Source organism: Stegastes partitus, unplaced genomic scaffold (assembly GCF_000690725.1).
Source record: "Stegastes partitus isolate 25-593 unplaced genomic scaffold, Stegastes_partitus-1.0.2 Scaffold508, whole genome shotgun sequence".
NCBI classification, from domain to species: Eukaryota; Metazoa; Chordata; class Actinopteri; family Pomacentridae; genus Stegastes; species Stegastes partitus.
Genome location: NW_007578239.1, coordinates 231912 through 259527, shown reverse-complemented (window position 1 = coordinate 259527; position 27616 = coordinate 231912). Strand labels below are relative to the sequence as shown.

Below are 27616 nucleotides of genomic sequence, written 5' to 3'. Positions count from 1 at the left end.
GCTCGGCTCGGCTCGGCAGCAGGCCGAGCGGCAACAGCTCAAACGTTGGTCTGAACTGCGCTCCGAACCGGCCCGAGTGTTCCCGGTGAGCCGAGCGGTGCCGGAGCGGCGACAGTCCGCAGCTGCAGGCGCAAACTGCCGCTGCGGTGGCGCTCAAATTTCCTTCTGCGCATGATGACGCTCCTGCCGCGCCGCGCCGCTCAGCTAGCAGCGGCAGCGGCAGGAAGTGAAGCGGCTGCTGGAGCGGCGGCAGGGGGACGGAGCCAAGAACCAAAAGTCGGTGGTAGAAGAGGCGGTGGAAGAAAATAACCATGCCTAATCCGTGAAACCCGCACATTGTGCACCTCCACGCCGTGCATCGTTCACCTGGCGGGCGCAGAGGCCATTTGAGGGGTGAGTGTGGCGCGTTAAACGGCGGTAAACCGAGGTTTTCCGTCAAAGCGGGGCCGCGGTGTGTTTGTCGAGATCTTTGTGTAGCTCCGGGCTAGCCTGCACGGCTAGCTGCGCTGCTAACCACTGCAAGCTCCTGCAGCGGAGACAATTTTCTGTGATGGCAGCCTGAGCGTATTTAATGTCAAAATGAGCCCCGGCCTCCCGGCAGGTTGTGTGTGTCTGTGCGTGCACGCGGTGCGTGTGTTTTTGTTGTGTTAAACTTGAGTTTTGCTCCGTTCCTACATCGCGGGGGGCTGCTAACTGACTAGCCAGGCGCTAATGCTAACGTTAGCTCGGCCGTGTTTCTGCCTGTTTTCACTTTTTCCCCGCAAAACGCTTTGTAAATAAAGTCAGAAAATGTCACAGTTCGCTCTGCGGCTGTTTTACTTCGTGTTTTATTCACTGAACGCTGCACGGAGCTCCGCTGAAGCCGCGCAGCAGCTTGTGTTTGTGGGGCTAAAACGCGAGCTAACCCCGCTAGCTGGGGGAAAATGGCTCGCTGCTGGAAAGCCATTTTCCGATGAAATGGGGTCTCAGTGAAAGTGGGCTGATGGCTGAAGGTCTCTGCTGGAGCATCATGTCGGAAACACTCCGCCGCCGCCGCAGCCACCTCCGGCCGAACCCCCTCTGTTCTGCTGCCCTGCCGGCCGCGCTGGGGCGTCGCTCCCCCGGTTCAAAGTGGGGGAGTCGGGGAAGGAAATGTCGGCCGAGGCTCGGCGGTGAAGAAGCCCCGCTTTGTCCCGATAAATTCCTGCCGAGGCTGAACCCGACCGAGAGGAGACGGGCCAAGGTCAGGGAGCCCCGCTGCGGTGCCGCCGCCAATAATCTCACTTTATCGGGGAAAGTAAACGTTGTTTCTCTGAACTGGAGTTTAATGCGGAGTTTAATAACAGGCGGGTCGTGTGTGTGAACAGAGCCGGGGTGTCTGTTTCCATCCCGGCGGCCGGACACAGTGTGGCCGCCGGCAGAGCGACCCGCTCGGCTTCTTTGTGAGCGCGGAGCCGCTTAATGAAGCAGGCGCGGTTTGTTTACATGATGGACTCAGGAAGGAAAAGTTAGAAGGAAAAAGTAAAGAGACATGATTGGCTGCAGCTCAGCCTGATTGAGTCTGAAGGAGATGGTTCATGTGTAAAATCATTTCACTGAGGCTGGAAGTCCTGGAAATATGCAAATAAACAGCAAATAAGTAAAGCTGAATATCTTCACTCATCATCAGTGAGCAGAAAAACAACAGTTGTCTAAAGATGCTGCTGGGCTGCTGATGCTGTCTTCACACTTCTTGTTGTACTAAAGTAAAAGTCCAAAAATAAGTTATCAATCAATAAAAAGCAACAAATTTCCAGTTTGAAGTCACAAAAACTATAAATATTTCCCCCATCTTTTCAATTTTGCTTAAGAAACTTGAAATTATTTTTCTGTCAACTCATTACTTGACTTTTCTTTGACATGTTGTAGATAATTTTACTTTGAGCCTGGTAGTCAGGTGATTTGTTCCCTGGATGGAAATAATTAGAAAACATGTAAATGAAGATGAATGAATTCAAGTCGTGCATCTAAACTCAGCATCAGTGAGCAGAAACAAAACAACAGTGCAGTTTTCTGTTGGTCCAAAACAAAGCAGCAGATAGAGATAACTTACAATATCATAATGAATTAATGTGCTGATTGCTTTTAATAGAATAATTGTTCACTTAGTAAATTATAAGTTGTGCTGAAATAAAGGTAAAGTATTCAGATTTCCTGATTTATTTGACCAAAAGTCCAAAAATCTGTTTAGAGTAAAAGAAAAGCACCAAATGTTTTGTTAGTTTGCAGTTAATTGGCTTTTTTTCCTTCACATTTTTCACTTTTGCTGGTAAAAGGAATGAAATTAGTCATCAGTCAGTTAATTGACTGATTGCTTCAGCTCTGTACCAGTACATTATAATACTTATTGATATGTAAATTTATATTTATGCTTAACTAATAATAAATAATAACAATAAATCAGCAGACCTAAACTAAAATGTCATGTGTCAGAGATTGAAAAAAAATAACTTTACATTTTATTATCAGTTAATCTGCAGATTACTTCAGCTTACTGTTGATTGTTGAATGGTAGATTATTAAGATATTTAGTATTTATCAAATTGTTTTGCAGAGATGAAGGTGACGTCTTGATTAGTTTGACTAAAATGTCAAAATATTCAGTTGTATGTTGTATGAGAGAGAAAGGTTGCAAATCTTTTGTTTTGAGTCGCTCACCTGCAAATATTTGACTTTTTGGCTTGAAATGGGACTAAAGAGTTAATTGAATAGTTGTTTCCTCAGTGTCCCAGTATATTTAAATATATATTTACATGCAAATTAGTGTGTATACATAATTATAAAAAATAGTAAACAGCAAACATAAAGCTACCTGTCATGTTTAACGGTTATGAATATCCATGAATTTGATTATCAGCTCATCTGTAGATCATTTTTTATATTATTAGAACAATCAGATTAATTCAATGTTGTCTTCAAACACCCAAACATTCAGTTTTATGTTGTATGAGAGGGAAAAGCAGCTAAAACTGGTCATTTTTCTGTTCATCTACTACCTGAGAAACTGACTAATTGCTTCCGCTCTGCACAGTATGTTTAAAATACTTATTACCATCAAAATTTGTATGTTTGTATGTGTTAGAGCTGCAGTGATTGATCAACTGTTGAATTAATCAGCAACTATTCTGATAATCGGTTCATCAGTTTGAGTCATTTCTTTGATAAAAACAGTTCTAATCTGTGGTTGCAGCTTCTTCAAGGTGAATATTTTCTGGTTTCTTTCCTCCTCTGTAACACTAAACTGAATATCTTTGGACAAAACAAGACATTTGAAGAAACTCTGATCTACATTTTCACCATTTAAGACCCAACAGCTGATTGATTCATCCGTAACATAATCAGCAAATAAAAAATTGTGTAATCACATCATTGTTTTTGGTGTTTGTGGAGAAAATATCCTGGTTTGTAAAAGACTTCAAGCAGCACAAACCAAACAAGTGTCCATAAAGTCACTCAAACACAGTTCAGAACTCCATTGAGAATGTGTCTGATTTTAAGTTTCCGTCAGTATCACAGTGATGTCGGGACGTCTGCCTGTTGATCAGTTGCTCTCTGCAGACAGAAGCTGCTCAGACACACTTCTGCTGCTTCAAATGTCAAAATATGAATAAACAGAGGCGAGCATCTACAGGAAGTAAGTTGTAACGTCTTTCTTTGTCCCAAAATAGTTTTTTGAGAAACAAATTCCTGTGTATAAGCTTCTTTTCCTTATGTTCTCGCACAGGATAGACTGTAATTACATCTGTAAGACCACATAGAAACCAGAGAAAAACCCAGTTCAGAACTCCACTGAGAATGTGTCTGATTTGGTTTCCTTCAGCATCACAGTGATGTTTGTCTGAAACACTGCAGACGGGAGCTGCTCCACAGACAGATCTGCTGCTTTGAAATGGACAGTTTGACTAAATTTAAACTAATCCAGGTTCAAATCAAGGCTTAGAGTGAACAGCACGTTAACCAGCAGCTCTCCTCGTGGTTTTAGTTTAGTATGCATCAGGGTTTCCTCTCAGGTTTCTCTCAGAGCTGATAAAACTTAGATTTGGTGTAAAATACCATGACAGGATTTAATTCACATGAGATTTAAAACCTCCGAACAGGACGTGTGATATTATAACCAGCCAGCATAGATTCAGACTGAACAGGGGCCTCACAGATATTTGTGTGTTTTCCCTGACATATGTTGTTTGTGTTATATTCAGCATGAAGGGGCTCAGTTTGTCTGTTTTTATCTCTGTAATCATTTGAAGACGTAACTTTGGACCCTGAACATTGGATGGATGTTGTTCAGTCTTACAGATTAACCTATTAACGGCAAAAAAGAAGCGACAATGACAACAATTGGACACGAGTGTTATCTTTGGACGTGTTTTCTGCTGCACTGTTTGATGTCGGTCAGTTTTAAAGCTGCTGCTGCTGTTTGTTTTCTTTGTCTTCAGCTCAAACACGAGGCCGAACTCGTCTGAAAATGTCCCGAATGGTGAAAAATGTAGATCGTCAAATGTCTTGTCATTTTACTGTCAAAGAGGAGCAAAGGAAGCAGAAAACATTCGCATAGAAGAAGCTGAAATCACAGAATTCAGACAGTTTTTTTAAAATGAAAAACTTGCTCTGATTAATCAATTATCAGAATGTTTAGTAGTTGATTATAATTAATTATCATAAAAATAACTGTTGATCGATTAATTGCTGCAGATCTGGATTTTGTTAAACGACAACCTGAATCTGCTCCGTTTGGCTTAATTAATGAAGCAATTAGGATCGTTTTCATTATCGATCAGTCAGCAAGGTGTTTTCTTGTTTAATTTTCTTGTTAATAAAACATCAGAATTAGTGGGGAAAAAAGCAATCAATGTGACGTCAGCTGCATTTCTTTACTTTTACAACATGAAAGCAGCAAATCTTTGGCGGTTTTCCTTCACGAACAGAATAACGAGTTAACTGTGGATCTAAATGATTAATTGGTTTATAAAATGTGAGAAATCTGTAAAAAATGTCTGTCAAAGCAGTAAAAAGTAGCTTTTATCCAATTTGACCACATTAAACCATCAAACTTTTGGCGTATTTGTCTTATTAATAGCGACCGACTAATCAATCACTGAACTTGTGATTTGCATACCATCAAACCTTTTTTTGTGCAGCGCCTCAAAGTTCAAAGAGTTGATGAATAATGAGAAAGAACATAAAAAAAATCAGAAAACACCTTTTCAAAAACTAATGCAGTGAAATAAACAATGGAATAAAACACAACAAGACCAGAGGGAGACCCAAAGAGAGAAACAAATGCAAAAACATGCAAAACAAAGATAAATGCATCTATTTGAGACACAGAAAGATGTAGAATGGCTGCAAAGAGGCACAAGCCAATAAAAATGAGATGAAAACGTACACAAATACGCTTTACAATGACCAAAAAGAGATTAAAATTGAGATGCAAAATGAACCCAAACAGATGCAAAACAGCAGAGACGCACAAAATTAGTCAAAACAGGTAACTTCTAAAACATCAGTAAACAGTATTGAACAACCACAAATCCACACAGATGGACCAGAAAGAGAAGAAAACCTTTGGCAGGTTTCTTTCCTCAGAGTTTATTCCTCCATTTTATCAATAAATTTCTCCATGTTTCCGTTAATTCACAGATGATTGAGTTTTTCTGGCTTCACACAGATTTGGTTTCATGTTCATCACATCTGATTTCAACTGAACTCTTTTAAATATTCAGTCTGTATCGATAAATAAAAAGCCCAAAGTCTGATGGACATTTTGACAGTTTTCTTTAATGTTGTAAAGCAAACAATCATTACCAGCCCCAGGTAGCTGATTAGTCAGTGTTCTGAGTTATGAGGTGGAAAAGCTCAAAACTTGCTGTTTCCATGTTGTAAAATTCACCAGTCAATCTTATATTCTGCACATTTAATGACTTCACCTTGATGGCATTTTAACAGTTTTCCAATGTTTTATAAACCAAACCATTGATCATTAACATCCTGAGTTAACTGATTATTTCTGCTTCGAGGAGTTTCCATGTTGGGAAATTAAAGAAATGCAGTTTTTTCTTATGTTCTGCAGTTTTCACAGTGTCTGATGTTTTTAATTAAACAGTCGGTTAATCAAGAAAACAACTTCCTGGTTAATCAGTAGTAACTCTTCAGCCACAGTGAACAGATCTGCAACGATTGATTAATTGATTAGTTGTCAACGATTGATTTATTTAGAAAGTAACTGATGCGTTAATTATGATAATTGAGAACAAGCACAGCTTTGTGCAGTTAAGTTAATAATAATAAACAAAAAATATTAAACAAAACACGACTTAAAATGCTACACAAGTGAAGAATATAAAATCTAATATTGAGAAATTGGATAATAAAATAAATACTGTCAATAGAATTACTCATAATACACAGGATAATAAAAAAGTCAGTGAAAAGAGAATAAAAAAATGAGCAATAACGATGAATGGAATAATATTAAACAATTCTACATAGCAAAGAAATATCACTACATATTATTAATAATAAAAATTCCAATACATTGTTTATAAAACACCAATGAAAATGAAGTAGATCTAATTATAATACACTTAATTATATTAAACATAAATTTTTAATGGTAAAATATTAAAATCCATATTAATTGATGTTAAAGGTATTAATACACAACGAAAACAATTAATTAAATAATATTATGCATAGTAATAAATCAAAAGCTACTAACTGTCAAAATATTTATTAACATTACAACTTGACAACAAGATAAAGTACAAAAGGGAAAGTATTAACAATAATCTGATATTAAATGTAATAAAAGAAAATTAAACAGAACAATAGTTGATTAATGAAAAAGGAACAATTAGAAGTGAACTAATCTGCAGATATTTTGGTCATTGAATCGTTGTTTGCAGTGTTTTTTATGTGAAATATCTTTTACTGTAAATATATTTTTATTATTGATTCATTTGCCTGCAGTTTTAATTAATCAATGAACTGTTGTGTTAATAAAATTTGTTAAAAAAATAAAAACTCTTGCAGCTTAGAATGATGTATTCCAGTGTAAAGGTAGAGAAAAAAAAAAAGATTTAGTGCAGTCCACAACTAAAAAATTATGATACTTTTCTAATGTGACAAGAAAATAAGTGGCTGTGAGTCTTTTGATGTTTTTTCCTTTTAAAAAAAAAACCCACCTTTATTTGTTATGTAGCTTATTTATTTAGAATTTAATCTGTTCATTTAACAAAGTCAAATGCTAGAGGGCGTCATTGTCATGATTTTGTGATGTTTTATTGACCAAATAATTAATTATTTATTAAAATAATCAAGAGAATAATTCACCAATCTTAGGAGTTAGAAATGTTTACATGCCAGTGTCTCTCAGCTGTGAACATGATGAGGGAAGACAACAGTAAGAAGGAGAAAGATTTTTGTCATTACAGCTGCAAATATTGTAATAATAGAAAAACTGATATATTACTAACAATGTGCTTATGTGTCTTTTATGCAGAATGCAAATATTATTACTCCTTTTTGGCGTGATGACTAAAAAGACGTGAATTTTGGACATTTTTGCGTTAAAAATAACCACCATGTTTAATTATATTCCAAAAACCTGATTGTGAGTTCTCTGTGGAGGGATTAAAGTTTCCTTTGTGGGTTTTGCTGAACATTTTGGAAGTTGAGCATCAGCTAAACTGGAAAATAAAGATAAGTCCAGCCCAGTGATTCACGTTTAGTTTTAAATCTCTCTTATCACAGTGTCTGTTTGTCTTTATTCACTTGTTTCTCTACAAATCTGTTGTTTACCTATATTGAGTTTTTTCTGTATAAAGAACATTTAGTTCTGTTTCTGTCTGAGGAATGCTGCACTTTTGATTCAGATATTAATAATATTCATATTTGATTATCAAATCAAGTTTATTGTCATTTTGCTGTACATACAGCAGTAGTACAAACAAGATGAGAGAGCGTTTCTTCAGGATCCAATAACTAAAAACAATTCAGTAAAGAAGCGTTTGCATATCCGGATCAGCAGTTCAGCATGTGACAGCATGTGGAATGAAGCTGTTGATCAGGCTGGAGGTTCTTCCTTCAGTGCTCTGGAAACGTTTGCCTGATGGCAGCAGTTCTAACAGTTTATGAAGAGGGTGTGAGAAGTCCCTGACAATGTTCAGTGTCCTGCTCCTGCAGCGGTTCTGGAGAAGTTCAGTGCTAGCTGCCTGTCTGTCCACCCGGAACAATGTCGTCCCCTCCAACTGTATGTCCATCTGGGATGTTGTCATGGAGCCATGTTTCTGTACAAGCAAACACACAGCAGTCCCTCCACTCTCTGTGGGTTTCTCCCAGCAAATGTAGCTCGTCCAGCTTGTTGTCAAGGGGGCGGACATTGGAGCGTAGGAGCGACGGTCCTGCTGGTCTGGAGGGGTTAGCCTTTAGCCTTGCATGGATCCCGGCTTTCTTCCTCCTTTGTTTACGTTTGTACCGCTTCCTTCTCTCTTGGGTAACTGCCGTTGTAGTCTCTGATTGGACTCCATGTTGGTGTAGTATGTCCAAATCACAACCGACCGCCTCAGTTTTAGTGACGTTCATTACCCTGATGTTCAGCAAAGTGTCTCGGCTGTGAGTTTTGCGGAATGAACGCCTGGGATAGACAAGACACTCAAAACTTTCACTGTTGCTGTCTCCTGAAGGGGCTGCTGCGTCCATGCTCGCCGCCATCTCTATGGAAACATAGAGATTATATACATAAACAGATGTTTGACACATTTTTATCATTTGGACAATTTAGCTTCTAGCTGTTCTTGTTTTAGTTGATTAATGAGCTTTTAAAATGCTCTATCTTTAACAACATTATTGTTGTAGTTTGTCTAACTGAGTTGCTTATTTTTGTGGCTACATCTTTTGCTGATTTTGTTATGTGGCTCTACTATTAATAAGGCCTACATCCCTTAGAGAAGTTTGAGTTTAAATAAAGTTAGAGTAAATGATGTACATGAGTTTAATTTGCCTAAAGAATTGAATCATTTGACAGTGTAAAAAATAAATGGTTTACATATTGACTAAATGCTGATAATGATCAAAAATGGCAACCAGGTAATTTATCTGTGTGATTAAATAAGTAGTATCATTAAAGCAAATATTTTTTTTTAAATATTTTAAAGAGTTGTGACATTTTGGTTAGTTAGTGCAATTAGTGATTGTTTTCATCATCTGTTGATTTGTGAAAGAATCAGTGAATGAAAAATCATTGTTGCAAGATCCCAAACAGTAAAGTTATTTTAAGGAGATTTTCAAGATTTGTCTCATTGGTCTGTCAGTAATCCTTTTTTTTTCTTCTTCCTCTTGTTTTCACAGTGATTCCTCATTGGCTGGTGTGACCCCCGCAGGCCCGCCTCCTCCCAAGGTGGGCCCTGATTGGTTGGACCTGCACTGACGGGTATTAGGGAGTAAATGGCCACCACTCTCAACTGAAGAGCTAAGCCCTGCTGTTTCCTCCCCCACCTCCCTAACATCACTGTTCATTGCTGTATTGTGAACCGTGATTCCCTCCAACCGATTTGCTGTAGAGTACTATGGCAATGCATGATATGAGTCGTGCCAAGGGTTTCCCCTGTAAAGAATGTGATATGGTTTGCCCGAGTACTCCAAGTCTTCTAGAACATATGAAAGCACATTATCAGCAAGAAGAGACCGGACGTTTTGAGTGTGAACAGTGTGGCCGAATCTACAAGCACGCAGCTAGCCTAGCCAATCATAAAAAGTCTCACGAAGTTGGATCATTTCAGTGTCCTGTTTGTACACGTACGCTGCCCAACGCGGTGGCGTTAAAGAACCACCTGCGGATCCATACTTTGTCCCCCAGTAGTGCCCACGCAGAAGAAGAGAGTGAAGAAGTGCCTGAAGAAGCAGGCCACGACGAGAGGGAGTACGGCCTCGCCCAGGACCTCTCCGACGGGTTTGGCCGCTCCCATTTGAACAATAGTGGTATGGGACATAGTGTCCTGCAAAGCCACGACACAGACGACCACGGAAAAAAAGGCTCCCCTGAATCCGACGACGCTTGGGACAGACCTTTCAAGTGCGACCAGTGTGACCGAACCTACCGGCACCACGGTAGCCTGGTGAACCACAAGAAGTGTCACCAACAAGGAACTTTTAAGTGTTCTGTGTGTTTTAAACAATTCAGCAACCTGGCTGCCCTAAACAGCCACGAGAGAACTCATTCGAAGTTCAAGACGCCCGGGGCCTCCATGGTGAGCAGCAGCAGCAGCAGCAGCAGCCTCCATGACTCGGAGCGCAGCGCTGGCACCCAGTCGTCCCAGAGTGACGACACCGCCTCCTGTTTTTGTCACCTGTGCCAGGTAGCACTGCCAAACAAGGCGGACTTCCAAGAGCACATCTTGCTGCACAACACGGCCTCGCCCTCCCTTGGTCTGCCGCGCAGCTTCCCAGGCATTATGCCTCACAATCTAAGTGCAGTGCGGTCCCCAGCATATACCCCAGCCCTGGGGGACCCTCTGCCCCTGCCACCCCTGCCCACTGAGAAAAGAGGTCCCTATGACCCCATAATGGGCCCTCCAGTCAACAACCCCATCTACACATGTGCTTATTGTGGCGCAGGACACCCAGATCTGGAGACCTTGAAAGTCCACTATCTAACCCATGATCCCCACCCAGCCTCCCACAGTCAGGACAGCTCCATCCTCAACTCGGACACTCTAAGTTCTGGATCACAGGGCTCAGTATCTTCGCCATCTGGAGGCCGAGTGCCTCAGGCTAATTCTCCAGATGATGGAGAACGGCGCTTTAAGTGTGGGGAGTGTGGCAAAAGTTACCGGCATGCAGGAAGTCTGGTCAACCACAAGCGCTGTCATCAGACTGGCCACTTCCAGTGCACCATCTGCTGTAAACAGTACCCCCACCTGGCTGCGCTGCACAGCCACCTACGGAGCCACAAAGGGCGTCCCTCCAACCAGCCTATTAGCAATGACAGCAATGACTGGCTGTCACCAGAGCCGCTAACTCTAGACTCCCAGCAGAGCTACGTCCAGGAAGGCAGTGGTGCCACAACTCCAATCTCACTGCCAGGAAATCTGGGCGATGCTGCCCACTTTGTACCAGATGGGGGCCACAGCAGTGGGTTGGACTCTCTTGAGTTCCACGACCGCTTTGATGGTAGCTCACTGTCCCAGAGTAGCTCTGCTCACCGACAGGCTGACAGACATGTGTGTGCTGACTGCGGTGAGATGTACGGAGATGTATCTGGCATTAAGTCTCACATGTGTCCCCGCCGTGGCCAGCAGCAACAGCAGCCGCAGCAGCAGGGCAACATGTCCAATGGTTTTATGGGGAACATGAACTACCACAGCTCGGGTGGAACCTCGCTGCCCGCTGGAAGCTCCAGCAACATGAAAGAAGGCAGCAGCCAGCGGCAGTACTCCCAGAGTGGAGGCAAGAGAATGGGGAGCAATGACAAAGATGAGGATGATGATGGAGAAGTGTATCAGTGCTCGGTGTGCGGCAACCACTATGCCAGCCTCAGAGCCCTCAGGAGCCACCTGCGTAGCCATGCCAATAACCCAACAGGGCCAGGACCATCCAACCTGGAGCAGGACTGGAGGATGATCTGCTCCACATGTGGCCAGAGCTTCTCCAGGAAGCAGGACCTGCTGAATCACCAGTTAGTCCACGGCCCCCAAAGGTCAGATGGCCAACAACAGGGTATTGGAGGCAGTTCAGCCAATGGCAATGAGAAGATGGATGGCCGCAACCACATTTGTGTTGACTGTGGTATGTTTTTCGCTGACCGCCACCATCTGATCACTCACTTGTGCCCTGGAAAGAATCGAGGCAGCTCGCTGAACAAGCCAGGGCTAAATGGAGCCAAAGGGATGTCTGGAGGAGATGGTGTAGGTGGTGGGGTTGCTGGAGGAAGCCGTGATGTTGGAGGTGATGGACGTAGGCCGATGGTTGACCAAAGTGACAAGCCCCACAAGTGCGACCAATGTGGACGAGGATACAGACACCCCTGCTCCCTCCTCAACCACAAGAAGTCCCATAAGACTGGTGTTTTCCGCTGCCTGGTATGCCAGAAACGCTACTACAATCTGTTGGCACTTAAGAATCACCAAAGGACCCACTTTGACCTGAAGAGGTAGGTCCTTTATTTTGTCAATTTTTATTTTGTTTTGACGGATGTTGCAAAGAGTTCAAAGGTAAAAGGTAAAATAACATTTTACACCCATCTTAAGAACCTTGTCTATGTAGTTTTCATAGTCATTCATCATGGTAATACTAAGTGCTTCAGTGGAAGGCAACTGGATATCTTTTTGGTTCTTGAAGACATTCCATCTTTGACCCAAGAGCCTGACATACAGAATGTAGATTTATCTGAAAGATAAGGGAACCTCCTTCGAGGACAACAGTGTCCTAGAAGTACCAGCCGAAGATAGACGGTTTTGAGAGAGCTGTTAAGGAATCCATCTATGTAAAACTGGAGCTTCCATCTATATACAGAAGAAGGGATCTACAATGTCACACCTCAGGTACTTAATATGCAGTCCTGAGATCCCGGCCCAGGCAGTACCACCAACTTAAGTCACATGATCCATGGGTCTTTAATTGGCTCTGAGCCATGTGATTTGGGGGGAGAATAACTCCCACAAACAGTCACTTAGAGGTAAAGAACAGTCTTGGATGAAGGTGAAACATCTTCAAGAACCAAAAAAGAGAAGTCACAACTGGCCTCTACTGATGCACTTAGGTTTGGTAAACTCCAAAACATTTGGCAGCTTTCCACTGCAGATACTTGGGTCACTTGGGGTTGGTGACAAAAAGTATTTATAGGACGTAACTCCAGTTTCATAAAGGAAATAGAACAATATAGGTTTGTTCTGTTAGGCTATATGGTTCGATGAAGACTTTTCCTGCAGTCTGAACGAGCTCAAAGGTTCAGGCCACTTTAAATCGAGCCTTACGTTCATGCAGTGGAAAACTGCCAAATGACTGTTGCTAAGGAAGCCAAAAGCCACAAGTTCTGCGTTAGAGTAAACAGTGTGAGTGATGTGTTGTTCTTGTTTTCGCAAAAGAAAAGCAAGCAAGTAAAACGTCAGGAAAATGAAATGGGTTTACGTATACTGTGTGACTAAATTGAAACTTGTGTAAGCACTGGGCATTTTCTGATTTGGTGCTTGTTAAAAACAACATTGCTGCATCACTTTGCATTTAGCATAGCTGTTAAAATTTAAATGATTCCTGGACCAGATGTGGAGGCTGATGAGATTTTTATTTTATTTTTTTTTAGCAAAGAATGTTTCCCAGGGTTTTTTTAAAAAACTGATTGCGCTTAAGTAAATCCCAGTAAGACTGTACCTGGGCCGTCAGCTTCATTAGGAATTTGCCTGGCGGCCACAATAAGAACCTCCATAGCAGGTCATTTTGTCAATTGAAATGTATGAACTTCATCAGAGGTTTTCTTGTGTTTTCTTCACCTCTGCCCGTCCCTGCTACAGGCACAAGTGTGAAGAATGTGGCAAAGCCTTCAAGATCCAAAAGCAGCTGATAAACCACCTCCGTCTCCATGAGGAGCATCGGGCCAAAGGTCTTGTACGGACTGGCCCAAACGGTTCGCGCTTCCAGCAGCCTGGCCCATCTCAAATGCAGACTATGAGAGGGGAATCATCAAAGGGCCAGGTGATGGGAGTTAAATACAGCCACCAGGGCTTCAAAAAACCCTACTCTTCGGCTGGTACTTCTAGGCCTCAGAAGTTTGACCCTGCTGAAAGTGGACGGCGGCCGTTTGCCTGTGAGGAATGTGGGAAGACCTACCGCCATGCAGGCAGTCTGGCCAACCACAAGAACCTTCACAAAATTGGGGAGTATCACTGCAACGTTTGCAATTCTACGTACCCCAACAGGCTTGCAATGAAAAACCACCTTCGCCTCCACTTTGCCCAGAAGAAGCACAACTGCCAAGAGTGCGGCAAGGGCTTCCGCACCCAGAGGCAACTAGCTACACACACTACAGCTGGCCTGTGTAAAGGGCCACAAGGCCCTGGAGCTCAGATGGATTTTGAGTGCGATGGCTGCTGTGAAGGCTTTGCCACGGCTGATGAACTTGCAGCTCATGACTGCCCAGCCCAGCACCTGCCTTCATCCTCCTCCACAAACAGCTCCACCAACATTAGTTTGGAGAGAAGCTCTGTGGATCTGGACTCTGATGAGAGACCCTATGCCTGTGACCTCTGCAGCTGCGCCTACAAACATGCCAGCTCCCTGCTGAACCACAAGCACACCCACAAGACGGGCAACTTCCGCTGCAACTTCTGCGACAAGCCCTACACCAACTACATGGCGCTGCGAAACCACATGCGCATCCACACGCAACGGAAGAAGCACATCTGTCACACATGTGGGAAAGCCTTCCGACTGGCCAGGTTCCTCCGCAACCACCAGAAAGTCCATGAGGAGGGTGCTACGCCCTTCGGCTGTCCCACCTGTGGGAAGAGTTTCCAGGGGAGGTCTGGTCTGGCCAGGCACCGCTGCGGGGACAACCAGGTAGGCATGGAAGTCAGGAGGAAGGCCACTGCACCCACGGGAGAGGGCGAAGAGTGTCGGTACACGTGAGTTCTCGTCAGTTGTTTGTGATTCTTCGAAGTTGAAAAAACAAATAGTGAAGATAAATTTAGGTCTCTACATGTCTATTACAGGTATATGATCTCCAATCCGGCTTCCTTGGGACCATACGCGTGCCGGAATTCGGATTTTTCTGAAGTTTGGACAAATTGAATTAGTGGAGAGACCAGATAAGTCAACCCCGTTTGCTTTCAGTTAGCATATATCACACACTTTAGTTTTTTTTAGGCCACCTTCAATCAAACATTTCATGTTTAGATGTACTGTTTATATGCTTTGTTTTCTTAGAAATCTCTTACACAGATTTAAATTAGCATTTTGTTTGTAGCATAATAGCAAAGTTTAAAGTTTTGATGTTGTTTGTTCCTTGCTCTTGTTCTGATTTTGCTTGTAGTCTTTGATTTGTTTGTGTCTGTTTTGATACTGGCCAGCTATTAGACTAGAAACTGCAGTTATGTGATGGGGCTGTTGCATTTTGATATCTGAAAGGGAAGATTAGGAAGTATTTGGAGCTAGCTGCACTGCACATGTCCAGAGGCTATCATGCCTAACAGGATTCTTTACTACAGCACAGTAACTGCTAACTGACATAGTCGAGGTTTGTTGATTAATTTCTCATCACTACATTCAGTAATGACCCAAAGAAGGCTGAGACAGAAGGTCTTTGAAACAGTCCAGATGCGATTGAAGCTGTTTGATTTGTGCAGTGCAGGAAGCAGCAGATACCTCCCAGTTCCCTACATGAATCCCAGCTGTTTGTTCATAGTTTCTTCTATGTCCCCCTCCCTCACCCACCCACCCACCCACCCAGCAATCCTCTCCCCATGACCTGTCTAGAAATCAAAGAGTTAAATGGTGCACCACTTTGTAGTAGTGTTCTTTGAAAGCTTTAAGCCGGATTTCAGATCATATACCTGTATGTGCAACATCTTAGATAATGTTTGAGTAAATCTAAAGAACAAGTGGTAACCAGTAACTAAGATTAATTTGGCTAGAACTGTGAAACCAGGCATCCATGTTCCGTTAATAATCTCCCTTTGTCTCTCTTCCTGCCTCCCCCTCTTCCCTTCCCCTTGATCCTCCCCATGTTCTTCTTTGTTTGTCTCTGCACAGATGTGATCAGTGCGGCCGTTCCTACCGCCACGCCAGCTCCCTCCTCAACCACAAGAACACCCACACTGTTGGCATCTACCACTGCGCCGTGTGCCTCAAGACCTACTCCAACCTGCTCGCCCTAAAGAACCATCGCCGCATCCACTCAGAGACGCGGCGCCACCGTTGCCACGACTGTGGGAAGGCCTTCCGTGTTTCCTCTCAACTCTACAACCACCGACGCGTCCACCAAAAGCAGCGGGAGCTGACCTGCCGGTCCTGCCAGCGAGCCTTCCCCACGCAGGCCAGCTTCAGGCTCCACATGGAGATCACCCATGGCCAGGCACCACAGCCCCGCCAGCCCAGACCCCAGCAGCCCCGTCCGGGGGGCTCCCAGGAGCTGGGCTGGGGGTCGGGACTGGACCTTACATTGATGCAAGAGCAAGGACTTGACCCCGGCAGCATGGCCAAAGCTCGCAGCCGAGGGGGCAACAGTGAGGTCATTAAGTCCCATGTGTGCGACCAGTGTGGGCGGTCTTACCGCCATGCCAGCTCCCTGCTCAACCACAAGAACAGCCACAAGACTGGCACCTACTTCTGCAACTCCTGCCAGAAGGAGTTTCCTAACCTAATGTCCCTCAAGAACCACCGGCGCATCCACACCGAGCCCAAGCGCTACCAGTGCCCCGACTGCGGGAAGTCCTTTCGGGTGTCCACGCAGCTCATCTGCCACCGCCGCATCCACACCAAGGAGAAGCCGTTCTCCTGCCAGCAGTGTGACAAACGCTTCTCCTCCAAGTCCAACCTGCGGCACCACATGAAGGTGCACTGGAGCGGCTCGACGGCGCCCCCTCCCATGGCAATGGGTGCGCCCAACTTCCTGGGTATGCCCGGCGGCCCCTTCATATAAGCTGTGGGTGAGGGTGGGGGGAGGGGGGGAGAGTCACATGCCAAGGTTTCTGGAGGTGCCAAATCGTAGCTTAGCCTTCCTCCTCTTTGTGGTTGTCCATGTGTGGCTGTGGTGTGTGTGGAGGACGGCTGCATGACGACAGACTCTGACCACAATATGGACGCTGCACACACACACAGAGGACTCAAAATGGAGGACGCACACACACACTCCCTCGCTCGCCGACGTTCCCACGAGGCACGGTGGAGTCCGGCTGCCCCACACACTGACTGACAGGCAGACTGGACTGTAGACTGATGGACTTCACTGCACCTGCCTTACACCTGCTGCATGTTGTACAGCCGGACTCCTCCTCGCTGGGCCCCACACAGTTGCAGAGACTGAGCTGATCCAGACTGGTTCTTTGAGCCCAGCTCGTAGAGACTCGCGATGGCGACTGTTGGGGCTCTGCTTGTTTTCGTTTCAGCCCCGGGAGCTGATTGGTGGGCTGCTGCAAGTGGTTTCTCTGTGTCCCGCCTCCATCCTGTCTCTGACGGTGTTTTCAGGAGTTCTGTGTGGATGAAATGTTCTCGTGGCCTTTGTCACAGTGTTTTTAAACCACATTCACACAAACTGTTTTTATCACCAACATATAGAGAGTCAGGGCAATTTGTTTTTTGTACCTTCATGTTTTGGCAGGAGGCAGCAAAGACTTGTGGGAACTTTTAGGACTGAAGACTTTGGTGTCTGAGGGTCTGCTTTAAATGTGTGTGTCTGTGTGTGTGTGTGTGTGTGTGTGCGCGCGAGCGTGTGTGTTGCAGCACATTCATACTCTCGTAGCTTCCTGACTCCTTGTTCTCACATGTGGACTCTGAGCTGCGACGCGGACCGAACTGCCATTTTCTTTTTTTTTTTTTTTGGTGAAGTATTGAAATTAAGCATTTCAATTTTCTCCTGCAGCTCCTTAAAGTTTGATTTGATCAGCTGCTCAAAAATTACTTGGTGTTTGCATTCAGTGTTGTTGAAGGTTCCTGTTGTCTCTCCAGTGTTTGTTGTTGAGCTGAAGCAGAGTTTCTACAGTGAATCCCAACAAGTGACTGTTCATGCAGAGGTCACGTCTCATATGATTCAAAGCTGGAACCGACCTGTCAGTCAGGAAGGTTTGAATCTCTTCTTGAACCTTTTATTTGTTAAAATGTCCTTTTTTCCACCTTTTTTGTGGAACTAAAGCTGTAATTTATTGTTTAGCAATCGGTGATGCAGCGATCAATCAGCTCTGTGATGTTCACTAACAATCCTGACTCACTTTAACTTAAAGTAAAAACATTAGGTCTGTATTGAACCAAAGAAAGTGTTGGTGGACTGAAATCATAGCTGCTCTTCAACCAAATGACTGACCACAGAAATTATTAAAAGTCATCTGTTTATCAGTAGATTAAGTAAATGTTGAACAGAGCTTTGAGTGACTACCTGCAGATTATCATTCTGAATGAATCATAAACCTACATTACCAGCTGGCATTAGCAGCACATTGAATCACTGTACCCTGGTTAGTTTATGCTGAAATGACGAGAACAGACTGGGAGTAGAGTAACTGCACTTATTTATAGGATTTTTGAAGATGTATGAACTGGGTATCCAACACAAGGACCATTGAAGAATATAACACAGATGCTTTAGCTTAGTTTTGGTTGTTGAGCTGCAGTTTGAAAAGTTTACACTCCCCTTTTTGAACAAAATGCAGAAACAATCTTTGACATTAGTTAGTTCAACTCCCAATAATTGATGAATAAACGTCAAATAAGTCAGCCCTAAAAGTCTGCGTCGTGTTGGATCAGTTCAAAGTAGCAAAAACATGATCCACTACACCTAAACACAGACTGAGTGAAGGCAACTTGTTGCTGCTGCAGGTTATAGAACTTGTCCTTCCTGAGTAACCAAAACATGAAGACATTGAACGGTAGATAAACAGAGGTGTCGTCCCTCTAGAGATGCAAATATTAATCAGTTTTCTAAATCAATAGTCAGCCTTGTTGTTAGTCAGTAATCAACTTAATTAGGGATAATAGACATTTTTCTGTTTGCTGAACATGTATCATTTGTTGTGAATCAGCTTGGTTATGTTAGCCACTTGCCTATAGGAACAATGTCCCATTAAACTACAGCGCATTTTCAACTTGTTTAATATTAACCATCACAGAAGTCTTTTTCCTCATGCCTGTTGCTAGCTAAACCCCCACAATGCTCTCTGCTTTCCAAGAGGTTCCACCTGGTGGAACAACCAGGTACTACAACTAATCAACAAAACATTTTCTGACATGCATAACCTTCCTTTTCTGCCTTATCAGTTAATGTTTTTCGTCGCTTAAAGTATTGACTAATAATTAGTCATTAGCGTCACGTTTTGCAGATGTTATGATGTTGGAACATTTCAGTGGGTTCCATGTTAACACATGTTAGTAACGTCAGCAGTGATAGTTTTTCAGGGCTGATATTACTAATTATTATTAATTAAAGAGCAATATTTGGAACTGAGATATTTTTTCAGTAAAAATTAAAATCTTGATGTAAAAATTCATAATGGCACAAAATGAAACACAAAACCTACAATGGTTAACAGAATACTTTTCATCATTTATCCCTCAGTGCTGATTGATGTTTACTGGTTACGAATCAGGTTCTCGAGGCAGCTGCATCAGAACCAGTGTTTTTCAGTAATTTTTATTGGGAATGTGTTTAAAAAAAAAGAACGTTAATCAGAAAAATGCTGAATAGTGAATAATCGAAGGGTTCAATAAGAGATTCGTCGGCTTCAGATGAATTTTCAGACGCCTTGTTTCGAATACTGTAACTGTGAAGGTTTAAAGGTGAAACTGAATCTTGGAGTTTACAGTCAGATGTAAAGAGACTTCAGATATCCAGCTGTTATCAGCAGCTTTACGTGAACAGTGTCGAGCTGATTTCAGGAAAATAATCAGCATCTCGTCATTTATCCACGACAGTCTGTACTGAGTCCGACAGTCATGCAGGAGAATCGGGCCATGACATCCTGCAGGTTCAAGTTTCGGTTCGAGCTTCGGTTCTCAGCGTCCACATGTGCGAGCAGGAGGCGATCGGCCCTGATCTGTCTCTGACTTGACTGAAAAAAGCAAAGAAGGCGTGAGGAGCCGGTGGTGTATATTGTCGGGCCTGAGTCCCTGTATTGTAATCGTTGTTCTGCAGTTTCATGAGAAGGAAAAAAGACGACAGATCCTGTAGTAATGCATTTATTTATATGATTATTATTATTATTATTATTAACACTTGTAATGGACAGCGCTAGTCTTTAGGATGTGTGAGTTTAGAGCTGTGTTGATGTAAACACCCCCCTCCTCTACCCACAATGCCCTGCTCTGTGGAGCTGACGGACTCACCACACTCTGCTGTGTTGAACAGTGGAAACTTCTTGCCTTCTTTTATCAAGTGATGTTGTGACCGAGCCTTCCCATCATCCCTCTCTTCTTCCATATTTATCTTCTCGCCGAGTTTGACTGAACCCCTCCCCCCACGGTCCTCATCACCTTTTTTATGTTCCACGTTATGGTAACCTCTTGTATTTATTGGTGTTCTTTTCCTTCTTTTATTTAATTTGGACTGTTGGAGTTTCAAACAGCGTCTGTCAGCGTTTTCAGGAGCACTGGTGCTAGTTTAAAAAAGATAAAAAGTGAAAGCCGTGCAGTGACCGTCAAGTGCTGTAGGAGTCCATGTGATCTAGAACACAGAATAATAACTGTACATTCTCTATTTTTATTTTGCCATTCTCTCCCTCCACCACGGTTGGTTCTCTCTGTTTGGACACTTTCCCGCCTGCATTTCAAGTAGCTTTTAGAAACGAAGAAGAAGAAGAAGAAGATTGGTTTGGAACAACTATAACCCCCTTTTTTGTTTGAAGTTCTAACTTTTTGTTTCCATGCATATATATGTAATGCTTACTATACACTTTTATAAACTATGTTTTGATAATTCATTTCTTAACAGAAAAACTTGTCCATATACTATAACCCTTACTGCTGAGTACTGAAAATAAATAGCTGAAAAAACACAGCAGAGCTCAGTGTTTTCAATCTGTTCACACATTCAGGGTCTCTGCAGGGCTTCAAAACTTCCAAAACACCGATTTTAGGTTTAAAAAAAAAAATTAAAAAAGTTAATATTTTTCCAGCCTGCTGTGCGCTGTAAGATCAGCTACCAAGTTTGTCTTCTTGAGTTCTTTTTTTTTTTTTTTTAACCAAAACTGGCTTAAAATCCAGCCAATAAATTGGAAATTTCATTGTGTTTGTGGATCCTTTCATTTTCTCTCTGGTTAGATATCAAAGGATGAGAAATGACTTAATGGAAGAAAAAAAAAGAAAAAATTTGATTATAAAAAAAGGCTGAAATAAATATGTAGGATTTATTTCTGTCTATTTATGATCTGAGTGTCAGCACAGTCAGTCAACCAATCAGCTGTAGACTACGATTAGGACCCCTCACACCTGAATTACAGGAAATTGTGATATTTATTTAAATGTGACATTTTACTGAGCAAAATGTTTAGATTTCTATGTTTCAGTTTCATTTTTTCTGAGTTAATTTCTACAAAAATGTCAAACACAGTTTCACAGACTTTCTAAAAGTGTCTGCAGCTCCTGATTGGTTTAAACATCGTCTTAGACGTCTCATTTTAGACCGAAAAGTTACAATATTAAATTTAATCTGAGATGAGAATAATTCTAACCGTGAATAACCGATAATAAAACCGCTGAGGATGGTTTTCTGTTGTAACGAACAAAGTCAGTCTTGATAACCAGGTGAATGAAGTCCTGCTGGTTTTTACTGATCCTTTGGATGTTTGATCATCAGTCAGGTGTTACATTTTGTTCTCAGGTCCCCACAGATTTTAAAGTCACCTTGTTAAATCTGCAGAACCGCTGAAATTTAACATCATCCTACAAACACTCAATGTCCACTTTGTTTTGGTGCAAAAAAAATAAAAATAAAAAATTAGTCCGTTAGGAAGTCCTCACATCACTGCGAGTCACATGCTTTTGCTTTGGGTTGTCTAACAGAATGACAGTGAAGTGCCATCAGACCATTCTACACAGTGCTGCGTAGAATGATCTGACTATGCAAGACTAGCATGGTTAGCTAATCACTAGCATTCCTAGCATGGTTATTATCATCTCTTGGCTAACAGCTAGCATTCTTACATTGGTGCAGCTGTACACAGGACAAAAACCACTGTTCAGTCTAAAACATTGTAGGCAGATAACACTGTTAAAGTTCTTTATTATTGATGTTTTCTGTCAGTTAATGGTGTAAAATTGCTTCTTGTCTTTTGAAACACATGATTTTCACCTGTTTACTTGAAGTTCATTACCTGAAAGTGTCCATCTGCACATTATTAACTGTGTATTTAGTGAGAATGCCAATGAATTGAGGTCCACTGGGCTGCAGAGGTAACATCAACTATTATTTTTGCCCACCTGCAGCGTCCTGTATCAAGTATATCACCTATCCAACCTGTGTAAACCTAACACTCCTGCCCTGTCAGAAACCTGAGAGGATCAGACACACAGAGGTTTTCATATGCTTCACTTCATCGATATCTAAAGACTTAAAGATAAAGATGAACTTGGTGGTTTAATAAACATAACTCAGACCAGAGGAAGCTGTGTCATCCACACTTGGTGGGTGAGCTCAGCCGTCAGCCTCCACAGTTTGGTGCTGCACTCAACATCTCATCAGTTTGTGGAAGAAGACCGGGACAGTAAAATCCATGATTGTATGACTGGAGTTTGGTGTAGAAACATTAGAGGTTTGTTACTCACATCCTCTTATTTTAACCATTTACCTTCTCCACTTGCTTTGGTGAACTCTTTTTGTTTGTTTGTTTGTTTTAAGCAGTTTATTGATAGCTAGCTACAGTATACAAGGATTTGGACACCAAACAGGGGAACAGACTAACATGCTAACTAGCTTACGGAGCAACGAGCTAGCAGGTTAACAAGTAAGCCAATGGACAGCTAACACAAAGACAGACTAACGAGCTACCAGGCAACTGACTGACAGACAAACAAGTTAACTAGCTCACAGACTAACAATTAAACAAGCTAATGGACTAACAAGCTCTCAGAGTAAAAGTGTATCCGGCTAACTGACTAACAAGCTAAAGAACTAACAGATAAACAGATTATGAAGCTTACAGGCTAACAAGTAAAGAAGCTAATGAACTAACAAGCTAACGGTAGAAAGACTGAACTATCAGTAATGGACCGCCACTGTTTCTAAACCAAACTCCATTCATAAAGTCTTGGATTTTACGGCCCTTTTCTTCCTACACGAACTGATGATGGTGAAGATGTTGAGTCCAGCATCAAATAAACACGTTTGGGTTTTAAGATGCTTCTCTGTTTCTGCAAAACATGTTTTTTGAAACAAGCAAACAAAATAGAAAAAGCCTCACTTTAACATCTGTTTATTTAACTTCTTATGTAACATCACAGCAGCAGCGTTACTGACTTCACCTGAGAAAAGATTTGAAGCTTGACGTTAATGTGAACTAATCACCTTCATGGATATTTATTTTTAGACATGAAAATGTCCATTTTCAAATAAATTAAGAACGTTTTATTACTTATGTGGAGACACTACATGAGACTGAACTTCAAAAATTCACCAGCTGATTTCTCACATTTTGTTTTATTTACAGGTTTTCTTAAATGCTGTGATTAAATGTACAAACGAGCTGTTATATCATTCAATAGACAATAATTTACATTAATTTCCTGAACAAAAATCTGAACATTAGATCCACTTGGCTTAAAAATTCTACATTTTAAAAATTTTGTTAATCTATTATATTCAAAGGTTTTTACTGAGAGGGTTTTTAATCTCCTGTCTGTCAGCAGCCTGGAAAAGCTGCGTTTTCTCTTTGCTTTTAGGAATAAAATGTTGTATCTGGATCAGGCTGTGGATGATACATAAACCAAGTCATTTGTAAAAACCTCCAGAATACAGACAGGAAAAGAACGATCGAGTAGGAGGAAAAACTCATTTGAACTACACACTCTTTAAAGATATGTGTAATTATCTATAGACACAAACAAACAAACTAGTAAAATCAACACTGTCGTGTAATTTGGATGTTTTCTCTTCACTAGTGGACGTTAGAATCAGAAACACTTTATTGATCCCTGAGGGGGAAATCGCGACTTCTTGTGGAAGCAAAATATCCCCAAATCTTAAATCGATCGGTGTGTGAAAAAAAAGCTTGTTTTTGCCAGTTGTTTGTGTTGCTGTAATGAAGCATGAACAGAAGAAGAAGCGTTGGAGGACATTTTTATGCTACAGTCACACTAATGTACCTTCAGGGTTTTAAGAGTGGCCTGTAAAAGTTCTTACAGTCAATACCACTGTAACTGTCTTTTTGTTGTTGTTTGTTTTTAAAATGGTTTATTATCTTGTTCACTGTACAAAACAAAAGAACCGAGAACACTGAGGATTTGGGATTTTCAGGAACATCAATATGGTAAAATAATGTTCATACCAACATGCTGGAGTATGTAGCACGTCAGAATCTAAAGGTTCATGTATAATTGAATGTTTACGTAGACACATACCTGTATAAACCAACTGTATGTAATTATGCAGAATGAGGGGATGAGCTGAAAATGTCAGAAGTGGAACTAATGATCTCACCTGTTCTTCCATCCTGTTCTCTCGTCCCCCTTGCTTCCATCTTATCTTCTAGAAGTTTACCTCTTATAACTCCTATACATACCTCTTATAAGTTATCTAGGAGAGGTCAGTCTTAGTCTTAGCAGATGGTTAGCTAGCAGCTGAAGGTTTCTTCAGTTCTGACTGATGGGGAGTGTCAGATATTTATTATGAAACCCTTTATTGTCTTCATACAGATGTGTTTATTAAACTAAGACCCATTCCTCACAGGAATCGAGGTGTGGATGGTTGTGAAACCGCCTGGTGAGGTGTATCTCAGTATGTTAATGGTGGTAAGTCTCAGGACGGCATTATGAGTACTGCATTAGTGATGTCATAGACCTACTTCTCTGTATAGTTATGGCATTTCCAGCTTAAAATAAATGGGTTCCTTCAATCCGCTCTCAAACCTTCATTCTACAGAACTGTGTGAGTGCCGGAGAATGATCTGACTACATGAGACGAGTAAATCTATGAAGTGACAACGATTGTTAATAAATGACCAACAGCTGTGTTCCTGTGCTTGTGTTTCAATCTACACGTAATAATTACATTTAGAATGCTCAAAGAACGTTTTTTTTTTTTTTTTTAAAGTAACCGAAGAATCACTTCAAAGAGGTTCTTTCCTGAACCAGATGGGTGCACAAAGCACTATGTTGAAAGTGGTTCCTTAAAGAACCTATTTTTGCTAAATTTATTTGAAGCGCTGTTTATGGTTTTTGATGCTCCTTTCAGAAATAGTCCTTTAAAGAACTTCTTGCTAAAATGCTCCTTGTGCAACTAAGAATGGTTCTTCTATGATATAACTTTGAAGAAACACTCCAGCATCTTTATTTTTCGAAGTGTACTTTCCATATTTTCTTGCTTTGTAACGCTTTTAACTAAATATCTCTAAACTGCAGAACTTGTAATTTAGACGATGCAACGGTAAAGATAATTCAGCTCTAGTATAAGATTTTAAACCTGTTTATTCAGTCAATCTGACAGAAACATCCTGCAGTCTAAACTGGACATAACGTCAGAGTTTATACGACCTCAGTCTGACTCGCCGAGTATAAAAGTTTGGTACGAACCTGCCATGTTTAACGCAACTTTCTCCTCCATGTATAACTGTTGTCAAAACCTTTCTCACTACGGGAAACAACAACTTGTGAGCAGCAACCTACACACTGAAAATAGAAAGTTCTGATGAAGCTTTGGTTCTCTTGGTGAGTTTTCTATATTAATGGCAGTTCCCGCCTCCCAGTGTTCAAACTGTTCCACCAAAACAATTCCCTTGTCAGTGTTTTTCAGGAACGCCACTGCTGCATCCTAAGCTCCACCCAATAGTGTTTTAAACAGTACCAACAGTCCTGAGCTTTTCTCTCTGTAGCACAATGATAATGAGGTGCACTCATACCATTCTACAGAGTCTAATCTAACCTGAACCCTGGTGTTTGTCTCCTCTCAGATCTAGTTTCCAGCAGCTCCCGGAGGTTCGTCTGCAGTCAGTGTGGTCGGTCTTATCGCCATGCCAGCTCCTTGCTCAACCACAAGAACAGCCACAAGACTGGAACTTACTTCTGCACTGCCTGCCAAAAGGAGTTTCCCAACCTGATGTCCTTCAAGAACCACCGGCGCATCCACACCGAGCCCAAGCGCTACCAGTGCCCCGACTGTGGGAAGTCCTTCCGGGTGTCCACGGCGCTCATCTGCCACCGTCGCATCCACACCAAGGAGAAGCCGTTCTCCTGCCAGCAGTGCGACAAGCACTTCTCCTCCAAGTCCAACTTGCGGCACCACATGAAGGTCCACTGGAGGGGTCCAACGTCATCCAGAGGGTCCGCCTTCCTCTCTGTTCCATCCAGACCTTTCTGAATCAATCCTTGGTGTTCTCTCACGACCTCAGTGTGGACCAACACATCAAACCCATTCCTGAATACCTGACTGTGAAGTTTAACCACAGCTGAGGCCTTTATGTTGAGACCTTCAGCAGCAGTGTAGGAAAGTTAAAGTCAGATCATGGTAACAAACTGGATCCAGCAGTCAACTCTGAAAAATGCAGGCAAATACCTTCATTTAACACTTTCAACCAGCTCCTCATGCAAAATCTGAAGGTAAATTCAGTCTAGATGCAAACATGTAAATATTTCTGCTGGGAATTCATTCACAAAACACATCTCAAATCCAAATCAGCAGGTTTAAGTTGAGTGTTTTTGCTGTGAAGAATCCTAAATCGACACCAGATGTTCAGGTTTAATCTGAGTAGAAAATATGAAGCTGGTTATCTTAGAATAGCTTCGCCTGGCTCTGTCTGTAGCTCACTGATTAGCATGTTGTAGCTTGTTTGTTTAGAAACCAAAGTGTTAGAAGAACAATTCTGGAGGCAGCGTGTGTGGTTACCTTCATATAATTAAGATAATTTTATGTATCTTTAACTCAATATGTTAAAGGATCAAACATTTAATGTTAGTAATGATTTAAACTGTCAACAGGGTTTAATTTCACCTTCAGGTATTCAGGTTGTTGTCAGGTTTACGTCTTTTGGGAACTCATCTCCTCTGATCGTTCTTCTACCTGCAAACTGAAGCTCTTTTACTCAGATAGAATTTTTTTATTCTAGTTTCTCTCCGTTGATGCTACTCAGAGTTTCTCAGCTTTCTTTTCTTCTCTGATGACAGTAAAAGATTCACTTTGTGTTCGATTCACCTCCACAGATGGACAGTGTTGGTCTGTTCGTTCACAGACTTCTGGTTCCTCAGCAGCCGTCAGCAGGTGGATCATGGATCTTGTTTTTTTCCCCCCATAAAGTCACCTCTTTAGTTCTTAGTGTTTTTATACTGCAGAGGATGACTGTATCATGCTCCTCCTGCTTTTGACTCGGATGTGTTTCTGGGTGTTTCTATGTCTGCAGAAACTTTCAGAAAACAGTACTGAACCTCCCAAATCCTGCTGTTCTTTATCTGTTGAACTCTGAAGTCGAATCTGAGTTATGGAAGTGCAACATCTTTTCATTCCACAAAGGTGTCCCTGGTGTTAATATTCAACACTGAAACACGTCATTCCATGAAAAATCAACCAGTCTCAGAATCATCTGTTTCTTTATCTACGGTAACTTCAGTATATTTAATGAAGCCATGCAAAGTTTTACCTTCATACTATGAATATTATCAGAGTTATAGGCCCTTGAAGTACATAAAGGTGGGTCTAAATTTCCAAACTTTTTAATGGACTTTTTCCATAATTTCTGAGCCTCATAACTTCATCAGTACA

General features: G+C 41.9%; 1 protein-coding gene across 2 annotated transcripts; it reads left to right on the top strand.

Moving 5' to 3' along the window:
* The first annotated feature begins 246 nt into the window (after nt 1-246).
* On the top strand, nt 247-27616 carry si:dkey-89b17.4 (zinc finger protein 646). 2 transcript variants are annotated; one of them, XR_520409.1, is made up of 5 exons: nt 247-393; nt 9367-12166; nt 13524-14633; nt 15760-18618; nt 18718-20710. XR_520409.1 is itself a non-coding variant. In XM_008287574.1 (5 exons), the coding sequence occupies exons 2-5, from the start codon at nt 9585-9587 to the stop codon at nt 26219-26221; spliced, it is 4962 nt and encodes a 1653-aa protein (XP_008285796.1). In that variant the 5' UTR covers nt 247-393; nt 9367-9584; the 3' UTR covers nt 26222-27616. The 2 variants fall into 2 exon arrangements, 1 of the variants encoding a protein (XP_008285796.1); XM_008287574.1 differs by lacking the exon at nt 18718-20710 and adding an exon at nt 25815-27616 and having other exon boundaries at nt 15760-16622.

What these genes read in the sequence shown, in the direction of transcription:
- si:dkey-89b17.4 (XM_008287574.1), top strand. Translation starts at nt 9,585, where the DNA reads ATGGCAATGCATGATATGAGTCGTGCCAAGGGTTTCCCCTGTAAAGAA. An exon ending in ACCCACTTTGACCTGAAGAG is followed by an intron (nt 12,167 to 13,523) that starts GTAGGTCCTTTA and finishes TCCCTGCTACAG; the next exon opens with GCACAAGTGTGAAGAATGTG. An exon ending in GGGTGCGCCCAACTTCCTGG is followed by an intron (nt 16,623 to 25,814) that starts GTATGCCCGGCG and finishes GTCTCCTCTCAG; the next exon opens with ATCTAGTTTCCAGCAGCTCC.